The sequence below is a fragment of the Aulonocara sp. 'chitande type north' Nkhata Bay genome, linkage group LG3 (assembly GCF_057382095.1).
Source record: "Aulonocara sp. 'chitande type north' Nkhata Bay isolate Kocher_YH1m ecotype deep benthic linkage group LG3, A_spYH_male_GT1.1, whole genome shotgun sequence".
NCBI lineage: Eukaryota > Metazoa > Chordata > Actinopteri > Cichliformes > Cichlidae > Aulonocara > Aulonocara sp. 'chitande type north' Nkhata Bay.
Genome location: NC_141346.1, coordinates 19,405,238 through 19,424,903, shown reverse-complemented (window position 1 = coordinate 19,424,903; position 19,666 = coordinate 19,405,238). Strand labels below are relative to the sequence as shown.

Below are 19,666 nucleotides of genomic sequence, written 5' to 3'. Positions count from 1 at the left end.
CTCAATTTACAAAGACATTGCGTGTTACTCCCCTCGAGTCGTAATGAAGCTCAACTTGTTCTTTGCATTTTAACTGACATTTATTTCGGACAGGAGGATTCTTCGACATGCCTTAACATGTAATGATGTCCAACCACAGCCGATACAATGCCCTCAGAACTAAAAGGAAATACAAACTTAAATGCATATTCTTAATAAAGCCCTTAAGCATTATATATGCATTATATATGCATTATATATGCATTATATAAGCATTATATAAAATGATTTACAAATAAATTCTTTACAAATCCTACCATGTGAATTCATGGATTTTTTTTTTTCACATTCTGTCTCTCACAGTTGCAGTGTACCTCTGGTGCAAATTACTGACCTCTGTCATCATTTTAAGTGGGGGGACTTGCACAATCGGTGGCTGACTAAATACTTTTTTGCCCCACTGTAGCTACCTTTCTTTGCAAGGACACTCAAAAGCCTGCCATCCATGGATTCTGTCAGTGTTTTGATCTGGTCACCATCAACATTGCGTGCAGCAGCAACCACAGCCTCCCAGACACTGTTCAGAGAGGTGTACTGTTTTCCCTCCTTGTAAATCTCACATTTGATGATGGACCACAGGTTCTCAATGGGGTTCAGATCAGGTGAACAAGGAGGCCATGTCATTAGTTTTTCTTCTTTTATACCCTTTCTTGCCAGCCACGCTGTGGAGTACTTGGACGCGTGTGATGGAGCATTGTCCTGCATGAAAATCATGTTTTTCTTGAAGGATGCAGACTTCTTCCTGTACCACTACTTGAAGAAGGTGTCTTCCAGAAACTGCCAGTAGGACTGGGAGTTGAGCTTGACTCCATCCTCAACCCGAAAAGGCCCCACAAGCTCATCTTTGATGATACCAGCCCAAACCAGTACTCCACCTCCACCTTGCTGGCGTCTGAGTCGGACTGGAGCTCTCTGTCCTTTACCAATCCAGCCACGGGCCCATCCATCTGGCCCATCAAGACTCACTCTCATTTCATCAGTCCATAAAACCTTAGAAAAACCAGTCTTGAGATATTTCTTGGCCCAGTCGTGACGTTTCAGCTTGTGTGTCTTGTTCAGTGGTGGTCGTCTTTCAGCCTTTCTTACCTTGGCCATGTCTCTGAGTATTGCACACCTTGTGCTTTTGGGCACTCCAGTGATGTTGCAGCTCTGAAATATGGCCAAACTGGTGGCAAGTGGCATCTTGGCAGCTGCACGCTTGACTTTTCTCAGTTCATGGGCAGTTATTTTGCACCTTGGTTTTTCCACACGCTTCTTGCGACCCTGTTGACTATTTTGAATGAAACGCTTGATTGTTCGATGATCACGCTTCAGAAGCTTTGCAATTTTGAGACTGCTGCATCCCTCTGCAAGATATCTCACAATTTTTGACTTTTCTGAGCCTGTCAAGTCCTTCTTTTGACCCATTTTGCCAAAGGAAAGGACATTGCCTAATAATTATGCACACCTGATATAGGGTGTTGATGTCATTAGACCACACCCCTTCTCATTACAGAGATGCACATCACCTAATATGCTTAATTGGTAGTAGGCTTTGGAGCCTATACAGCTTGGAGTAAGACAACATGCATGAAGAGGATGATGTGGACAAAATACTCATTTGCCTAATAATTCTGCACTTCCTGTAGATTAAGTGCAAGAGTTGTTAGGTGTGGATAATTAGATTATAGTTTATTGCAATAGCAAGTTGTGCCTTGTTCTCACATAGCAAGTGGAGAGTGATATATGAAATGATGGGATGGAAGGAAGAAGAGAAGCAAAGAGTGATTCACAGGCAGAGCCTAAATTATTTCTCACAGTTTTTTGTTGCCTTATGGTTCCAAGCTCTGTCACCAATCTTTGCATTTTGTTATCATCTCATGACACTTGTTTAATCAGCTACCATCTCTCCTATGGACTTTTTAATGTCTACATTCTCAGATCAACACAGCCCTGCCCTTCCTATATTAGATTCTTGATGAATGTGTGTTGTTGTTATTCAGCCTGGTTCAATGTGCCCCTTTTTAACTTTGAGTTCAGTTCGCTTTGTTTCAACTGTTTATCCATCCAAGCACAACAATTCTTTGGAAGGAGAAATGAAAACATTATTCTTTTCTTTTTATGCATAGTTTTGGAGTAATGGTTATTAGTAATTGGATCAATAGTTTATTTTTACTTTTTTTTACTTTTTTTTTTGCTATTCGTGCATGAATTAGGTAACATTATAATAAAAACACACACTACGTTTTCTTGGCTATGCAGAGATAATTGTATATTTATGTATGAAGAAAGGCCTATTTAACTGCAAGCGTGCCTTAAACCTATAATGTAATAAACCTGAATGCGCTTAAATTTTTTAAAATTTCCAAATTCAGACAAAATTGAGGTTGCAGTATTTGTCCCTAAAAATCCCAGAAATGTGGGCCGGGTCCTCAGAAGATCGGGTAGGCCGGAAGTAAACGGCCGTGAAATTGGATGGTCTAGCCTTCTGATTAGCGTCACCGCTGTCTCGGTGGAGTTTAATAAACTCAGCCGTCTGCTCCTTGCTGTCTAAAATATAACAGGACACTGGAGTAAACTCTCGGCCATCTCACACTTCTGTTTAATCAGTTTTCTGTTTGACGTTTAGTCAGCTGTGTAAAAACCAAGGAGGAACCCACCCGGGGGATTAATAAAGTCTTATTTTATCTAATCTAATAACTTTAATCTCAGCCAAACCGATTTACTCACGAACAAACAAAACACTGAAAAAAGCCCAACAATAACATTTTTAGGTTGTCTAAGTGACTTATATATTACGTTTGTCACGGCCGGGCGGGTTACACACAGTAATTCGGCGTGCCCGTGTGGCGTGCTGGCTAGACCCAAGCGCGGCGAAGGCTAGCGGTGGGTTTGGAGCAGGCACGCAGTTATTCTAGTAACGATCAGTGCACGAAGCGTGGCTTCGGAACGGTCGTTACCGACAGAGAGCGAGCGGAGCCGGGAAGAGAAAAAGGATTGAAGGGATAATCACTCACGGTTGCTGAATCAGGCGGAGACTGACGTCGGCAGAGTTTCGGAGCTCCTGACACGAAGAGAATGATGTCTGAGTGGCGAACAGGTGGGTGGCGTCTCTCTTTTAACCCCGGCCCCGTGATCAGCTGATCACAGCTGATCACCGGCTGACAACGTTTAACCCGAGCAGCGAAAGTCCGCGGTGATCTGAAAATGATGTGCCGGGAGTTGTGCCATTCTCGGCCGCATCAGTAACCCTCAAGCTCCCGGCTAGCTATCGAGCTGGTGGGTAGCAGACGTCTCCGAAAACGTCGAAGCACTTTAGCAAAGATGCGATATCTTGATAAACCGAGTAGATATTTGATGTTTACACAGCTACTTTCTCGCCTGAAAATATGTTAAAAGTTTATTTTGTGACCCAGAAAGATTAATAAGAGTAATTTTAAAACTTAGTAGCGGCCGCCATTAGCCGGAAACTGGAGCTTGGCTGGGCCGCGCTATGAATTCTGGGATATGGTGGGCCACGAAGGACACACCCGACCCATCCTTCAAATTCGGAAAAAGGAGCACGCATTTGTCGGCTGCATTCGGAGGGGTCTACGAATTTGGACAGCCTTCGGCGCGTCGCTGTGACGTAATCGGTCTACAAATGCGGCCTCAGGAGAATGCAGCCCATGAATTTGGACACGACAATGGTGTCCAACCAGATATTTACAGAACTGAATGGGGTACACCATCCATCTTTTTCTCCCAGCAGTGTCCCCGAGATGTCCTGTGAGGCTCACAGGCCAGATGAGATGATGACATCCCTTCAATTTGTAACATTTTAACCGTTTTAATTTCTGAAACAAAGGCTCAGCATATGGTGAAAATGCCAAAACAATGCACTGTTAATCTGGTGGAATCACTTGTAAGCACCAAGTATTAGCAGTAGATGGCAGCAGTCTTTAAAAATGATTTCTGTCCATTTAAACAAATGAAATATGCTTTGTAACACTGCCACATTCTTATTGAACAGCAAACTGCACAGACAAGTTCAGCATGAACATTTACATTATTTGATCACTTCTGACTTCCAATTATAAAGTATTTCAGTCCAAACATTCACTTCTCTAATTCAGCTGTTTAAAATTTATTTACATTCAAAGCAGTTGTTTCAAGGTCAGAAAAAATCAAATACAACAACTTTCAAATTCAGAGTACACACATTAAATTCCACAAAGACCACATTAAAGACCACTTACTAGCTGATAAATGAAACTGTTATAACACTCTTTAGTGTCTGAGTTGATTCCCTTGGAGATCTTTGATCTCTGCCAGAAATCAAAGGGTCTTAAACTCAAGTATAATTGACACAACTTTGTGTACACTCAGACTTAGGCTGTAATATGCTGTGTTTATCTCGTCACTTGGTTAGGCCCATGTAATTATACTGCAACGTGAGGATCAGTTTGTGTGGTTTAAAAAAGTTTGATCTTACAAAGAGTTGCTGAACCAGAAGATAAAACAAACACATTCTCTGTTTGTGATACTGTAATGTACAGGATACGTAATCGCAATACTCAGAATCTGTTAATGACTTCATCAGTATACACAAGTATCACAATACTGTCATCTTCACTGTGATGTTTCCACATTTGTTTTGTCCTTCAAGAAAGAAAAAAATAATTCTGGCCGAATTTTATAATAATGCCATTCAGATAATCTTGCAGTGCTGAATGACAAAACTGAGAAGTGAAAACAGCAGGAGACTCACATTTCAAACCTTCTGCAGTTCAACTGGAAGCTGGTATGAACCATCATTCTGTTGTTTACATTTTCTGTAGATCAAAAAACCACCACCAACAACAAGAAGCACAGCACAAACAGACAGACCAGATATCAGTCCAACAGACCCATCCTTCTTCCCTCCATCCTTCTTCCCTCCAGCCTCCTTCCCTCCATCCTCCTTCCCTCCATCCTCTGTGTCTCCTCCTGTCTGACCTGCAGGTGAGAAACAGGTGTGAGGTGTCAGACACACTGATCCACCATGTCCATCTCATGGATTTGCCTCTCCAAAGTGTGAAATGTACATGGATGCAGAACCAGCAGAGGGAGATATATTATTTCAAGCCAACATGAAAACAGAAACAGACATTATTAAAACATTTACCTGCATGTACAAATTAGTTGCCTACCTTCATCGTTTGTGGCAAAGAAGGAGCCTGGAATGTATTTTATATCTTCCTCTGTCACTAGCGACTTATTGGCTTTAAATATATTATCTCCTCCTTCCAGTACTACAGCTCCTGCATCCGTGTCAGTTTTATGCAAAGTGTGAAATGGACCCAGTGAAGCGACGTGTCTATTAAATGCTTTGCTGTGATATTGGGTTTGTCAGGTAGGTGATGAGTGAAGAACAGAACAGAATCCATTTCCTCTTCAAACTGCTGTCAGACATTATCTACTGCACTCTGATCACATCACTCAGACCAGCTGCTTTCTACAAAGTCTCATCAACAACATCTTTAGAAACAAACATCAACAACCAGGAAGCAGCTTCACCTCTGATCACACACACACTCAACTCTACTCACTGACCTGGAGGATCAACAACACTCAGGGTGATGATGCTGATGGGCTCGACACTGCGATTTGCTTTCTTCCTGCGGTTTGTTCCACTTGTGAACGCACGACACTCGTATGTTCCAGTGTCATTTATTGTCAGATTCATCACAATCAGAGACACGTCTCCATCCTTCATCTGTCTGCCCTGCAGATCCACCCGGTCCTTAAAAGATGGATGCTGCTCATCTGAAACCAAGTTCCCACCCCGGTACACAAGGACATGTTTTGGCTCGAGGTCAGCTCTGCTCCACTCTACAATGTCATTGTTGTTGTTTGGAGCTCGACATGTCAGAGTGACGTTCTGTCCCGACTCAGCTGTGATGTTTTTCTTGTCTAAAAGAGAGAACAACACAGAGTAGAGAGGTTCAAGGTCAAAGTACAACTGTTCACTTCTACAGCAGCCAGACAAAGATCTGTTATTACATGATAGCCTTTTATTCTGTATGTGTTCTTTAAGCTGCTCCCTTCAGAGGTCACCAAAGCAAATCTTCTGCCTCTTTATCTCAAAAGGACAGCAACTCAAATCAAAATATATCCTAAAGCTGGGCATACAGTGTGTGATTTTTTTCTGTCCCATTATTCAGCTCCTGCTAAAAACTGTACGACTGAATCGGGTTAGAAGTTCATAGGTCACAATGCAGGGTCTCACACTATACGGCCTGATGCGACCTGAGTGCTCACACTGTGAGCACGTTAAATTTGATGTGAGCACTCATCACACACACAATCACACACACACACATAATTTTGTGAGGCCCCATTGAAAAGGCTGGGGTCCGAGACGTGGCTGGTGACCAACACTATTACCAGCAAAATAGAGATCTTCATCAACAAGTGCTTGCGACACATCCTCAACATCAGATGTCCTGAGAAGGTCTTGAACACAGACGTGTCGAAGAGAACCAGACAGAACCTGGGTGGTCAAGACATCAAGAATAGAAAATGGGGCTGGATAGGCCACACATTTCGAAAACCATTCGACAACGACACAAGGCAAGCACTGGACTGGAACCCACAAAGAAAAAGGAAAGTGGGGAGACCCAAACAGATGTGGAGAAGAGCAAACTATGCCCTATGCTCCACCAGGAGTCTACAGGCTTAATGATGACATTGAAAAGGACGAACTTGCCAAAGTTCTACAAATTGGGCCTCCATCGCTTGTTTCCAGATCACATGCTGCCCTGCCATGCTGCTCCGTCTTTTTCACTTCCATTTCTATGTTTGCGCATGTGCAGTGTGAGAGGTTGTGTTAAATCAGCTCATGGCACTGCTTCAAAAGTGTGATACCTCCACGAGGGGTGACCAGGATTTCAAACAGGTTTGATTTTCTTGCAATCATAACCATTGATGATCGGGAGCCGGTCGTGAGGTGTTAACCGCTTCTCATTACCCCATGTATACTACACGATGCATGACACACGATTAAGGGGAAACTCAGGTGGATCCCCAAAGAACAGACAACCAAGCTTGTGGAGAGCCTGCATGACCGCGGGGCAGACGGTCAACAGAGTCTCCCTGAGCCTTACATGGCTCCCAATACCTTCCCCAGGAACAAAAGGCAGTACTCAGCTGTTTCACACCTTAAGGTTCACACTCCCTTGCTACCTCCCAGAGACCTCAAAGAGAAAAAAGACTCTTCCTGTGGAGTTGTCTGCTTCCCCCAACTTCCTTACTAGACCCCCACCTTTTGTCTTACTGTATGAGTGTGAGACATGTTAAAATCCAGTGGCACCAAGGTATCATACAATAAAATAATGTGATTAATACATAAGTAAAAGAAATTCCTATACATAGTCGAGTTCATTGAGACTCTGGATGTCCCTGCTTTTTATTGTAATATGTGGACTGATGCTCCTAAATCTTGCCTCTGACACAAAACCTCCAGACAGTAATAATAAAAAAGAATAAAACTATTAAAACCTTTAAAGCAATAAATAATAAAACTTGAACTGAAAGAAGAAAATCATCTGGAAACTAAATTAAACTAAACACAAAAAGTCAAAACAGAATAAAAACTAAGTAGGAAAAAAAACACAATAACTCTGTTCCAAAAACAAAAACACGTCCTGATAATAAGTGAACATAATGTGTGAGACAAGAGAGGGTTTTCAGGAAATAATGTTGATAATAATAACAACATTTTTAGCATCTACATGGCTGTTAAAATCAGCCACAATTATCATTTTATCTGAGCTGAGCACTAAATCAGATAAAAGTCTGAGAAATCAGACAGAAACTGTGAGGAAGGGCCAGGTGGACGAGCAGCCCTCTCATTATATAACACTGTGAGTCTCTGCATGCTGCCTTTCTGTAGCTACAGCTGTTTGTTTACACTGAACACAAAGCTTTGTAGCTGTATACTGACTCCTGAAACTACAACACATCACACTGACACACACATCACACTTCTTTGTCTCTGTGGGCTCTGATCACACCGACATGTTAGGTCCACACAGACTCCACCCAGCCTCGTGTCTCCATCACAAACACGGAAAAACTGAATCAATATGAAAATAACTCGTCAGGAAATGTTGTTAACATGTAAAGAGACTGATGCTTTTCCTCTCTGTCCCACAGAGTGAATCTCACCTGCAGAGACAAACACAAAGAGGACGACAAACAGCAAGAGCGACGCAGGCACAGCAGACATTTCCGTGTTCTTGAACTCATGTCATGTGTATGTCGCGTTAGAGTGACGTTCAGTAGGTTGGACTGGAGGACGATCTTAAATAAGTGCGTCATAACTAAAGCGATGAAATCTGAAGCAGGTCTGAGTGTTTAACAGGTTCAGTTCTTGAATGATCTCAACAGAACAACACAAACATAACCTCATCATCAATCATCAGCTACGTACTAAAGACCATCATCAGCAAAAGGACTTCAACATGACGTCACTGTATAAACATGTATATTGTACTATGGAGGAGGCAGCATTTAGCTGTAGCCTGTAGATTACATTAAACGATTAAAGCCAGTTGCTGGCTCTTTCCTATTTTGTGGCATTTACTTTAAAAAAAGAAGAAGAAGAAGAAGAGGATGACGTTAAATGATAAACCACATGATAATGAAAAAAAAATGGGTGGTCGATGTTTCGTTAACATAAACACCCCAGTTATAGGGCTATCAAACACAAAGCAAAAGACAAAAAGAGGGTGGACTAAATTTTTCCTTTGTTTTATCTCCTCTAATCTTACCCAGCCAGCAGCTATCCTATCCTACCAGCCAACAGGCCAGCAAACCACCTGTTTGCCATTTATTATCCACCAGGTTATCCTGTGCCCTCAAAAACCCCCGATGGGTCAGGAGGTGGCTGTTCAGAGGTGAAATAAAAACAACGGGCAACAACACCACCCTTAAAGGACCAACAGCTGTTTACAGCAGGTTTGGCTTCTGTAAATGTGAATAATAATTTAATATTTACATAATAAATGTAAATAATTCAGCCAATAATAGCCAATAAAAAGATTAAACAGGACACAGTAAAATAAAAATAAATATTAATTCAATAAAATATCAGTTATTACTCACTCACATATCCAATCAGAAATATCCACCCGAAGATGAGAAAAGTTTGAATCTATTTCCAAAGCTGCTTCTCTGTTTCCCAATCAAAAGGAATGGCAGCCTTTATAAGAATGACCTTTCTAGGCCGTGTAGCCCTGTGATTGGTTACAGCAAATGTGATAACATCAGCATGCTACCATCTGTCTACCATCTGTTGCTGTTTATGAAGAAAAATGAATGGAAAATAGCTTGTTGACGTGTTCTCATGTTAACTCTTTAAGCTTTAACTGCTGTGGTACATTTATGATGCAACAATATACCCAACAATTATGAATGCATAAATCAATCTTTAGGTAAACAAAGATGTTGCAAGTGGTAAAATGTAGAGGAGCACAGACATTTCACATGGCTTGACAATCCAAGACTGAGGAGTGTCTGGAGATAAACGAGTTTAAACTGGAGGCGACTGTGGGAAGAGGACCATAATGAAGGATTCACTTGTGGATCTGGTAGAAACATTTTTACCTTTAACATATATAAGAAGCACAGCTGGAATATAAAAGACAACGCATACAGTCCTTTAAGATAATCAAATTTTCTGCCCCACACGTTTTCTGCATGTCATGAAAAAAAATGGTCACATTAATTCATGTTGGTAATTTTCTTAGAAATAGCTAAATGATGAAACATAGTTGTGTCAGTCACTTAAAATGAGGCTCTAAAGTGAAGATTTCTCATTTCAGCCTTCATCGTTGCCTCTTCCTCACCTCCTCTGCTCTCTTCTCTGGGTGGATGTACACGAGCTATGAGAAAAGAGGGAAAGATAAAAAAAAAACCTTTTAAACTCTGACTCCCATTCTTAACTGAAAGTTGCTATTGTAGAAACAACATCCCAAATTACCTTATATCACCTAACTGTTTTTTACTGATCTTGAAGGCCATGAGGTCAAATAATGATTATAATGTTTAAAGTGCTATGAGCAGAAGATGAACCTCAGCATCGTGCATCACCATAGTGTTTTCTTACCCTGTGGTTTATGATTATGCAGGTCACTGTGCCTTTTTGGACTTTAAAAGGTGCTGGATTTACTTAAGAGACACAGTAAAAGTTTTATGACTCAACATTGTAGACAGGGGTATTTTTGTGGCTGGCTATACAACATCTGTGTTTGTACAAGTTTATTTTTCAAAAGGCAGACATTTAAAATAAACATACAAATGGGATTTACAAAGGTTTGCTGCATGTGTTTTATTCCAAATTGCCAGAAAAGTCAAAGAGCATGTGCTGTGCCTAATGTGAATATGATAATTGCTTCTAGGAGTGTTTATCCTTTCCCTCTCACTTATCTGTTAGATATTATCATAGCATGTGCGTAACAGGACATTTGGGTGGTTGTCTCAAACCTGAGACTCGTAAACAAACTGAGACGGGTCCGGAGCCAGGCAAGAACCAATCTCTCCATCACCATCATCACGTCAAACTATGTTAGTGTGCTGGATTCATGTCTGAATGTTTCAATATAAAATAAAAGATTTTTAAAACCTGCGCACGTGGCACAGTAACAGTACTAATTAACACACATCTATTTGCAAATAATATTTGCAGAGATGTCAGGTTCCTACAGTAGAACAGTTTGCAATATTTCAGCTCTCCTCTGGGTAAATCCTGAGCTCCACCTGAAACTCAGTCACCAAGATCACGGGCACAGACTCATCAGTTTCTATATCGATTCTTCTTCAGCCTCCTCTCACTGATCTGAATTGCTTCACTGTTTTTAGGGAGAACTACATGCACATAATCTATGGTCGCCCTGCTTAGCAAATGTGCTCTGCAGCCTGTAATATTTAATATATTTTATTTTATGTTATATTCCTTATCATTTTATCATATATCATTATATAATTTTATATCATGTTGGATACTAAGAAATCCTTTCCTCCTATAACATATGAATCTGTTTATCATGCAAAAGAACAACTGGACAAGAATTCATGATGAGAATTAAGTGGCCAGAATATGTCTGGAAAATGTGGTTAGCTGTCCATTTGAAGAGATTTTCCCTCACACAAGTTACGCAAAGTAACTTGTGTGTAACCTTTAATCTATACTACTATAGATGGATAAAAGGACTGTGGGAATTTAGCTCAAAAAAAGTTTAATGGTTGTGACCAGCATCTTCCTTTGAATTGCTTTTGGGATTTTCGAAGAGACAAAACAAATGTTGACAAGTTTGGTGTCTTCCAGTGTTTTAAAGTTGGTGTTCCCGTTCTTATAAGCTTGTAAAAGTTTGAATTAGAGAAGTAAAGGTTTTTTTTTAATTAAAATACCTCCCCTTTGGTAACACAAAATGTTCTTAATGAAAATCTTTTATATATATGTATATATATATATATATATATATATATATATATATATATATATATATATATATATACATTATATATTTGTATTTAAGTATTTTTGGGTTGTTTAAAATGTTCAGTGACTGGCATAATATGGTGTGAATTGCAATGTTTAGTAGGTTATCATTGTGAATTTGCTGAAAACCTACCTGCAAGTGTCACTATAAATATATACACAATGATTCTTACGTGAAATCGGATTTTACAAATTCCAGTTTGTTTTCAGTCTTGCCTAGTAATACAAAGGTGTGTGCTTTTCAGATTTGATATTCATTTCAAATGTAAGGCACTTTTTTGTGAGCACTTTGATTTTGTTAAGGTTAATTTGACCATGTGAAATGTATGTTTATTCACAAAATATTCTGTTTCTGCTTTTAATTCAAGTGAATAAAACTGAGTTGAAAAAACAAATTTATTTTGTCATTATTTTAACAATTAAATTAGTTTTCTGGTAATTAAAATTATGATTTAGTTGAACTTAAAATAATCATTTCAATTCGAAAGAAAATCTAGCTCAAGTGAATGACATTGTATTGAGTTGAACCAACCAAAACCTTTCACATCTTATTAATGTAATTTTTTTCCTTTTAAATGTGTTTAAAAAATTGTGTTCTACTGACTCAATTTAATTAAATTGTCATGATGTATGTAGATTTGGTTGAACCAAAATAAATGCATTACGTGGAAAACCTGCCATCAGTCAAATTGAGTTCAACCAATGACTAATTTTTATGAGTGTAGTGTGAGTGCTAACCACCGGGCCACCATGCTGCTCTCTCCACTAGATGTCCCCATTTAAACTAAATTAATATTTTTACTTAACATAATATAATAGAAATTCTAAAAGAACAAATGTGAGGATATAGGATGGATGCATGATCTTCTAGTGGTGTTGCTGGTGTTTTTAGAATCAGAATCAGAATCAGAAAGGGGTTTATTGCCAAATGTTGAGCAGGTTTACAACATTAGGAAATTGCTGCGGTGCTTCAGTGCAAACATACTGTCATAAAAATATAAAAATAAGAATAAGAATTAAAAGTGCTAAGTGGATAGATATATACATGATATATACATGAGTGCAGGTGGTGATCAGTGCCAAACATGGAATGATGCAGTGAACACAGCGTAGGGTGTAGTCTGTGGTTCAATGCTTACTGTTTGTTTTCTCCACCAAAGTCAGGCATGTATCAGTTAGCTACAACCAGACAATTTCCCATCACACACAATCATTAAAACTGACACAACAACATGAAAAATACAAACGAGAGCAAAGTTTTATTTACCAGATAGCTGCTGTGGGAACAAGAACAGGATCGAATCGAAATAAATAACATATACAGTAAGTAACAGTAAATTTACTGAATACATATAAACAACAATAGAGGAGCTTGAATAAAAGGTGTGTGGACTTTAAGTTTAAGGTTTTTTTGAAGATGTTTCAGCTTTAAAAAAAAATTGAGCATCCCAGGTTCTTATTACCCTACTGGAGTGGGAGGGTGGAGCTTTTCCCTTAGGAGGTGGTCATTAACCCGCTATTAAACTTGTGTGTCATCACATGATTAATATAAATTTTAATTCTGGATGACTGCGGACCTACAGTGACAGATTGCCTTCCCGGGATTCCTGAAACTCTCAACCTTGTGGTTTTAGAACTGAAGAATCCTCATGAATGTGAGGTAAAACATCATAAAAAACAAAAACAAAACTAAAAAATTAAATAAAGCTGTTTTCAAGCTCCTTAGACTACCATGATATGCATAACTGAGAATTTACACAGACTTTTAAAAATTCCATTAAAAAAGAAGATTGTTTTTTGAGGTGATGGGGAGACCAGTAGGGAATGTCAGTGGTTGGACTGGTGGACTACTTCAGTGAAGCTTCGACAACGTCTGGCTCTGGTTTAAAGTCTGAACACAAACACGCACAGTTCAAACAACAGGAAACATGATTGCAAGCTTTGTAGTTCAATCAAGACCTCCAATCTCCATTGATATGTCTGTGATACACACAGTGTAGATTCACACTTTATGGGAACCAGCTTAGCTACAAATCACTAAGCTTTCATACTTTTCACTGTTTAATTATTTCTTGAGACATCCACTAAATTCACAAATTTTAAACCTGGAACTACATTAAATTGCATCAAAACATTTGTTCCTTTCTGCTTTTCTTTCTCTCTCTTCTCTCCACCCTGACATACAGGTAGGCCAAGCAGCATCATTTGAGGTTTGAATGGAGCTTTGTTAACCTCTTAACATCTGTCTAGGGTTAAAACTCAGTTTTATTTCATTCACCTGCTTTCTTTCAAATAGTCCCTTATTTTATAAGGAGTGATTTGTCACTACCAGTGTGTGAATGTGTGTGTGAATGGGTGGATGACTGGACATGTAAAGCGCTTTGGGGTCCTTAGGGACTAGTAAAGCGCTATATAAATACAGGCCATTTACCATTTACTACACACAGTTCTCTGGACCAGCACTAGGGGTACACTAGCTAGCAGTAAGAGTGATTTTCCAATTCAAAATTTGTAGAGTCTTAGATTAAGACTACATTTGAAGATTATTATTTTAACTGTCATATATGCCAAAGACGATGGTTTGGAGTGAGGTGAATGTGGACCAAAATACAGACACACAGAGATGAGGTGGGTAATAACAATAGGCGAAAATATGGCAATAGGATAGTGATGTGACGTTCTGTATCGAGGAATGTGTCGAGTAATTTAGGGGGCGTTTCCGCGATGCGCGTATCGAGGCTTGTTTCATTTATGGGAGGAGCTGAAAATGATGACATTCCAAAGCCTCGCTGCCCGGCTGTACCACGTGACTGGTTCATGAAGTGGTTCGAACTTTGCCGCGAGATGTGAGAGTTTGGAGGTTTATGAGAGTGAGGAAGGAAAGTCAGGAGAGAATGGAGCCAGCTAGTTTGGGAACATTTTGATCTTATTCCTCCCAACAAGGTATGTAAATTTCTACAGAAGATGTATTTTCATAATACTGATGGTGCAATACAATTTATGTTAAGTGGTCTTTACTTTTGTACAAGGTGAAGTGTTTGCTATGTGCCAGGGAGCTGGGATATAACAACAACACCTCATCCATGCTTAGGCACTACAGAGCTTTGCATGAGAATAAGGGGAACACCGATTGTGGAGCAAGACCAGGTGAGCCATCAAATGCAATGATAATATAGCATGCAGTAATGTTACTAAATGATATAACAATATTATACAACTGTAATAAGTTACGGGTGTGTGTTACGTCCCCACATAAAAGTCTAGGCGATGAGGGTGGGGGACAGTAACAGTTAGATCCAGGTGGAATGAAAAGAACGCCAGGCAGAGGTATTTAACATAAAATAGATCTTTATTGTAGGCAAACACCTCAATAATCATATAAATGGCAACAACAAAAGGAGACAGCACCGCTGCTTTAATAAGAAATCAGGGAGGTCAACCCAAAGTGGTAATGACCACTCAACAAAGAAAGCAACAATAAGGTTTCAACAGAAAGAGACAGCAACGCTGCTAACAAACAATATCCAGGCAGGCCACACAAACTAATGAAGGCCGCCGTAACTCATGGGCAATCACTGCTCAGTTAAACACTGCTCACAAAGAGCCACACACCAGAAGGCTGGTCATACGCAGCAGGCTGTTCCACACCTAAGCCAGTAGCACACTCTGACCAGCACAGAGGAAATCCACCAGAAACCTCTCCCTCCTCCTCCACACTGCTCTTCTCCAGCTTATATCACCCCTGAGGGTAATTGGTTGTAACGAGAGCAGATGAGCAGCAGGTGTGGCCTATAGGAGAGGGCAGGGGCAGAGAGAGACAAGGGGAGGGGCCAGAATGAAGTGGAGGAGAGGGAGAAGACAACACCACGCCCACACACTCCCACAGCCTCCCAGGATGTAACATTCCCCCCACCCTAAATCCACACTATACAAAACAAAGAAGAAACTCATCACTATGCACTGCGTGAGAGTGCATCAGCCACCAGATTTGGGCGTAAGTAAACATGGAGAGCTCCAAGGGCTGCGACTCTGTTTCGCCAAACCATTCTCCGCTAGATAACTGACCTCGTTCCTCATCACCTCGCGCTTTCCCATAGGGCAGCGGTACGCGTGCTGTTTGATTGGGGTTGCGTCCCCAACATCGATATCATGTTCACAAACATTTGTACGCGAGGGCACATCACCAAAGAGAGAGGGGTAGGAGTGCAGTAGATTAAGCACATCTTCGCATTGTGAAGGGGACAGATGAGACAAGTGGGCCGTTACTTCGGCTACGTAAGCTGAATTCGCCAACCGTCCACACTGTTGTCCCTCAGAAAGTATATGCAGATCGTCGTCAGCACTGGCCTCTACACTCAGCACGGTGGCGGAGACAGAGCTGGAGGTTGCCGCACTGGCAACAGTCTCATGGGTTTCCCTATCATGGTAGGGTTTTAACATGTTGATGTGGCATAGGCGTGTTTTCCTCCTGCGCTCTGGGGTACTGAGAACATAATCTGTCTCAGACACTTTCCTCACTATGACGTACGGTCCTGCGAAACGGGCCGTAAGAGCAGAACCAGGCACCGGTAGCAACACTAAAACCTTGTCCCCAGCCTGAAAATGCCTTTTCACAGCCTTTCTGTCATGCCACGTCTTCATGCACGCCTGGGCAGTACACAGGGCCTCTTTCGCTAATGAGGTAGCACGTTGCCAACGATCCTTACATGTCTTCACAAAATCTGCCACGTTAGTTTTTGGAACACCCCCACTAAGGAACCTCTCTTTCAACATCTTTAGCGGGCCCCGCACCTCGCAGCCAAACACAAGTGTAGCTGGGCTGAATCCTAAGGACTCTTGCTTAACATTGCGTATTGCAAACAGTACAAAGGGGACACCCTCATCCCAGCTTCTGCCCGTGTCATGGCAGTACTTTTTTAGCATGGCCTTAAGTGTTTGGTGCCAACGCTCAAGTGCACCCTGCGACTCTGGGTGATAAGCACTAGACACAGAATGAGAGACGCCCAGGGAAGCTAAAGTCTGTTTAAATGCTCGAGATAAGAAATTAGTTCCCTGGTCTGTTTGCACTGTTTTTGGAAGACCAAAGGTGGTGAAAAACTTGATTAGCGCCTTAGTAATGTTTGCAGTGGTGACCCTCCGCAGAGGAATTGCTTCAGGGAACCGCGTGGACAAACACATTATGGTCAACAAAAACTGATTGCCTGCTCGTGTTCTTGGCAACGGACCAACACAATCGACCAAAACATGCTCGAACGGCTCACCAACAGCAGGTATTGGACATAGTGGGGCGGGGGGCACAGTTTGGTTTGGTTTGCCCACCAGTTGACACGTATGACAAGTATTACAATACTTCGCAACATCTGCCTTCATCGCCGGCCAGAAGAAGTGCTGCAGAATACGGTCATATGTTTTAGTTCTCCCCAAATGTCCTGACCATGAATGGTCATGGGCTAATTGTAGCACGTGCTGACGCAAACTAGCCGGGACCACTATCTGTTGGACTACACTCCGGTCCTCCCCTGGCTTTGAAGTCCACCTGCGCATTAGCAATCCATCACATACAACAAATGTCTGCTTCCTGTCTCCTGTCAGATGATCACTCTCATCTACGGCAGCAAAACATTTGGTTAACGATGGGTCTGCTTTCTGAGCGATAATAAGGGCCTCCCGTGTGAGGAGAGGGGGGGCTGCGGGTTCAGGAGCAGGCTCAGCCACTTCTTGAGCCAGTTCCTTGGCATCAGGACCCACCTCCCCCTCCTCAGAGGGCATCACATCCATCCCCAGCATAGAGCCGACCACTGACCCTGACAAGTCAACCACTTCTCCCTGCCGATGGGCCTGTGACCGGGTAAGAACACCTACGGGAAATACATCCGGGTGCTGCCGGTTTAAAACATCTGGCAAGGGGCTTGGGTCAGGGGTCTTTGTGACCTCTGGGGCAGGATAAACCTTTCCGCCTGCAATGTCATTGCCCATTATGAAGTCCACACCATCAATCGGGAAACAAGGACACACAGCTACAGGAAAAATGCCACTTACTAGGTCACTCTGCACCCAAATTTGATGGAGGGGGGCTGGCACATAAGTCATTCCAACGCCCCTAACAATAACATCAGTGCCGCTGGCGGTCTTTTCATCAAAGGCAAGTGCACTAGCCAGTATGAGGGACTGTGAACCACCTGTGTCGCGTAGAATGGTCACAGTACGCCCATCTCCAGGCTTACCAGAGAGTGACACCGCTCCTTTGAAAATGAAAGGTTTAAAACATTCGTCAGGCATTTCAGTGCTAAGTGGTCTACTACCAGAAGAAGCGTTTTTAATCAGCCCTATCCCTTTTGGTTTACGTGGTGTTGAAACTGGCTGTCTCCGCCTGTAGGCCTCGCAGTCCGCTATTAAATGGCCGGATTTAAAACAGTAGAAACATTTCCGGTCTGACCTGGGACGAGGCACAGGCACCTCTCTCCTTGTGTCTTGCTCACCACTAGCACCGCTAGCCTTTGCTAGTATGTCGCGTCGCTCATGCTTAACAACACTGGTTTTATGGACGAGTGCAAACTCGTCAGCCAGGGTCGCGGTCTGCTGCAACGTAGAGACCTTCTGCTCGTTCAGATATACTGCCATCCACTCGGTGACGCAGTTTTTGAATTCCTCAATGAGAATCAATTCCCGTACCGAAGCTAGGTCTGCAGCTTTACAGGCCATACACCACCAATCAAAGAGGACACTCTTTTCTCTTGCGAAATCCAGGAAGTATTGACCCTGCACCTTTTTCAGCCCCCGAAATCGCTGCCTGTAAGCCTCGGGAACTAGTTCATAGGCTAACAGGATTGCACTTTTCAGTTTGTCGTAGTCCAAGCTGCATTCAGTGGACAACGAGGAACAAACTTCCTGCGCCTTGCCCACCAGCTTGCACTGTAGCAGGATGGCCCACGCATCCCGCGGCCAACGCAAGGCTGTCGCTATCCGCTCAAACGATTCAAAATAAATCTCCACCTCAGTGTCACGAAATGCAGGGACCAGACAACTATTCCTTCCTACATCAAACTGAACGTCTGTATGTGACAGCGAAGCCACCACAGGAGGGGTGGAGGCCTGCTGGAGTTCTAGCTGTCGCAGCTTGACCTTCGTCTCTGCCTCCACCTTCATCAGCTCAACCTCCCTAGCCCTAGCAAGTTCCGCGTCCAAACGCCTAAGCGCTATCTCCCTTTTCAGCTGGAACTCTCTCTCACGCTGCTCCTTCTCCAGCTGGAGACGAGCCAGACGGATTTTGAGCCTAGCATCCTGCTTAGAACCCTCTGATGACTGGGTGGAGAGTGGATCAAAATGGGGCAGCGTCATTGGCCCCCCCTCGGGCAACCCCTGGTCCATAGGTATAGACACTGATGGTTCTACAACCTGGCCTGGAACGTGAGGCGCCGCACTTGGTCCAGCCGGACCGGGTGTGCTCGGGGGTTCCTGCAGTACAACCACCCTCTTCTCCAACAACCCGGACACCAGAGCGGCTTTCAGCTCGGGTTTGCGTAGACCAGTGGAGACACTGATCCCGTAATATGTAGCCAGCTCATGCAGATCCCTCTTCCTACAAACATCCAGCAGGGCAAGCGACGGCTCTGCTGTAAACCCAGCAATATCAAAAGTGGCCATGAAAACTCAAAACGGCCTGCAAAACACAAGCAAATCACTAAAGGGCTACACACAACGCCTTCACTACAGAACTACACACAGGCGAAATAAAAATGTGTGTCAAGTCAACCATCAATTAAAAAAAATAAAAAAATTCTACCCACACTCCCCCCAGTCCTGCCTACTCAGACTCTAGCCTGTCCTAGCTTCTGGAGCGTACCAGGCTCGAGGCCACTTTAAAGGCAAATCATCAAGCGCCACAGGCACCGACAAGCCTACCCCCAACAGAGAATTAATCCCCACCCGGGTTTGCTCCGAAAATAAAAAAGGCAAAACAAAAAATGAGTGTCCGAAGGAAGAGCAAATGCTCAGCTAGACACTCCCCTGTGCTAGCCGGGGAGAGCAGCAGCTAGCCAAACGACCTTCACACAACACACAAACACCTGTACGCACTTGTAATCAACCCAATTCCTTTCATTCCGATCCCGGACGAGCCCCCAC

The 19,666-nt window shown here is 42.4% G+C and overlaps 2 protein-coding genes across 2 annotated transcripts in view; one reads left to right on the top strand and one right to left on the bottom strand.

The window, feature by feature from the left end:
• LOC147334363 (low affinity immunoglobulin gamma Fc region receptor III-like) overlaps window positions 1-19,666 on the top strand; it is a 529,842-nt gene that overhangs the window by 226,726 nt on the left and 283,450 nt on the right. The gene's annotated exons all lie outside the window — the stretch shown is intronic.
• On the bottom strand, window positions 4,381-8,269 carry LOC147334377 (putative butyrophilin subfamily 2 member A3). The gene is made up of 3 exons (XM_086271922.1): window positions 8,209-8,269; window positions 5,593-5,952; window positions 4,381-4,995 (listed from the first exon to the last, which is right to left on the bottom strand). The coding sequence occupies exons 1-3, from the start codon at window positions 8,267-8,269 to the stop codon at window positions 4,772-4,774; spliced, it is 645 nt and encodes a 214-aa protein (XP_086128048.1). The 3' UTR covers window positions 4,381-4,771.

What these genes read in the sequence shown, in the direction of transcription:
- LOC147334377 (XM_086271922.1), bottom strand. Translation starts at nt 8,269, where the DNA reads ATGTCTGCTGTGCCTGCGTCGCTCTTGCTGTTTGTCGTCCTCTTTGTG. An exon ending in CTTTGTGTTTGTCTCTGCAG is followed by an intron (nt 5,953 to 8,208) that starts GTGAGATTCACT and finishes TCTCTCTTTTAG; the next exon opens with ACAAGAAAAACATCACAGCT. An exon ending in GAGTGTTGTTGATCCTCCAG is followed by an intron (nt 4,996 to 5,592) that starts GTCAGTGAGTAG and finishes TCTCACCTGCAG; the next exon opens with GTCAGACAGGAGGAGACACA.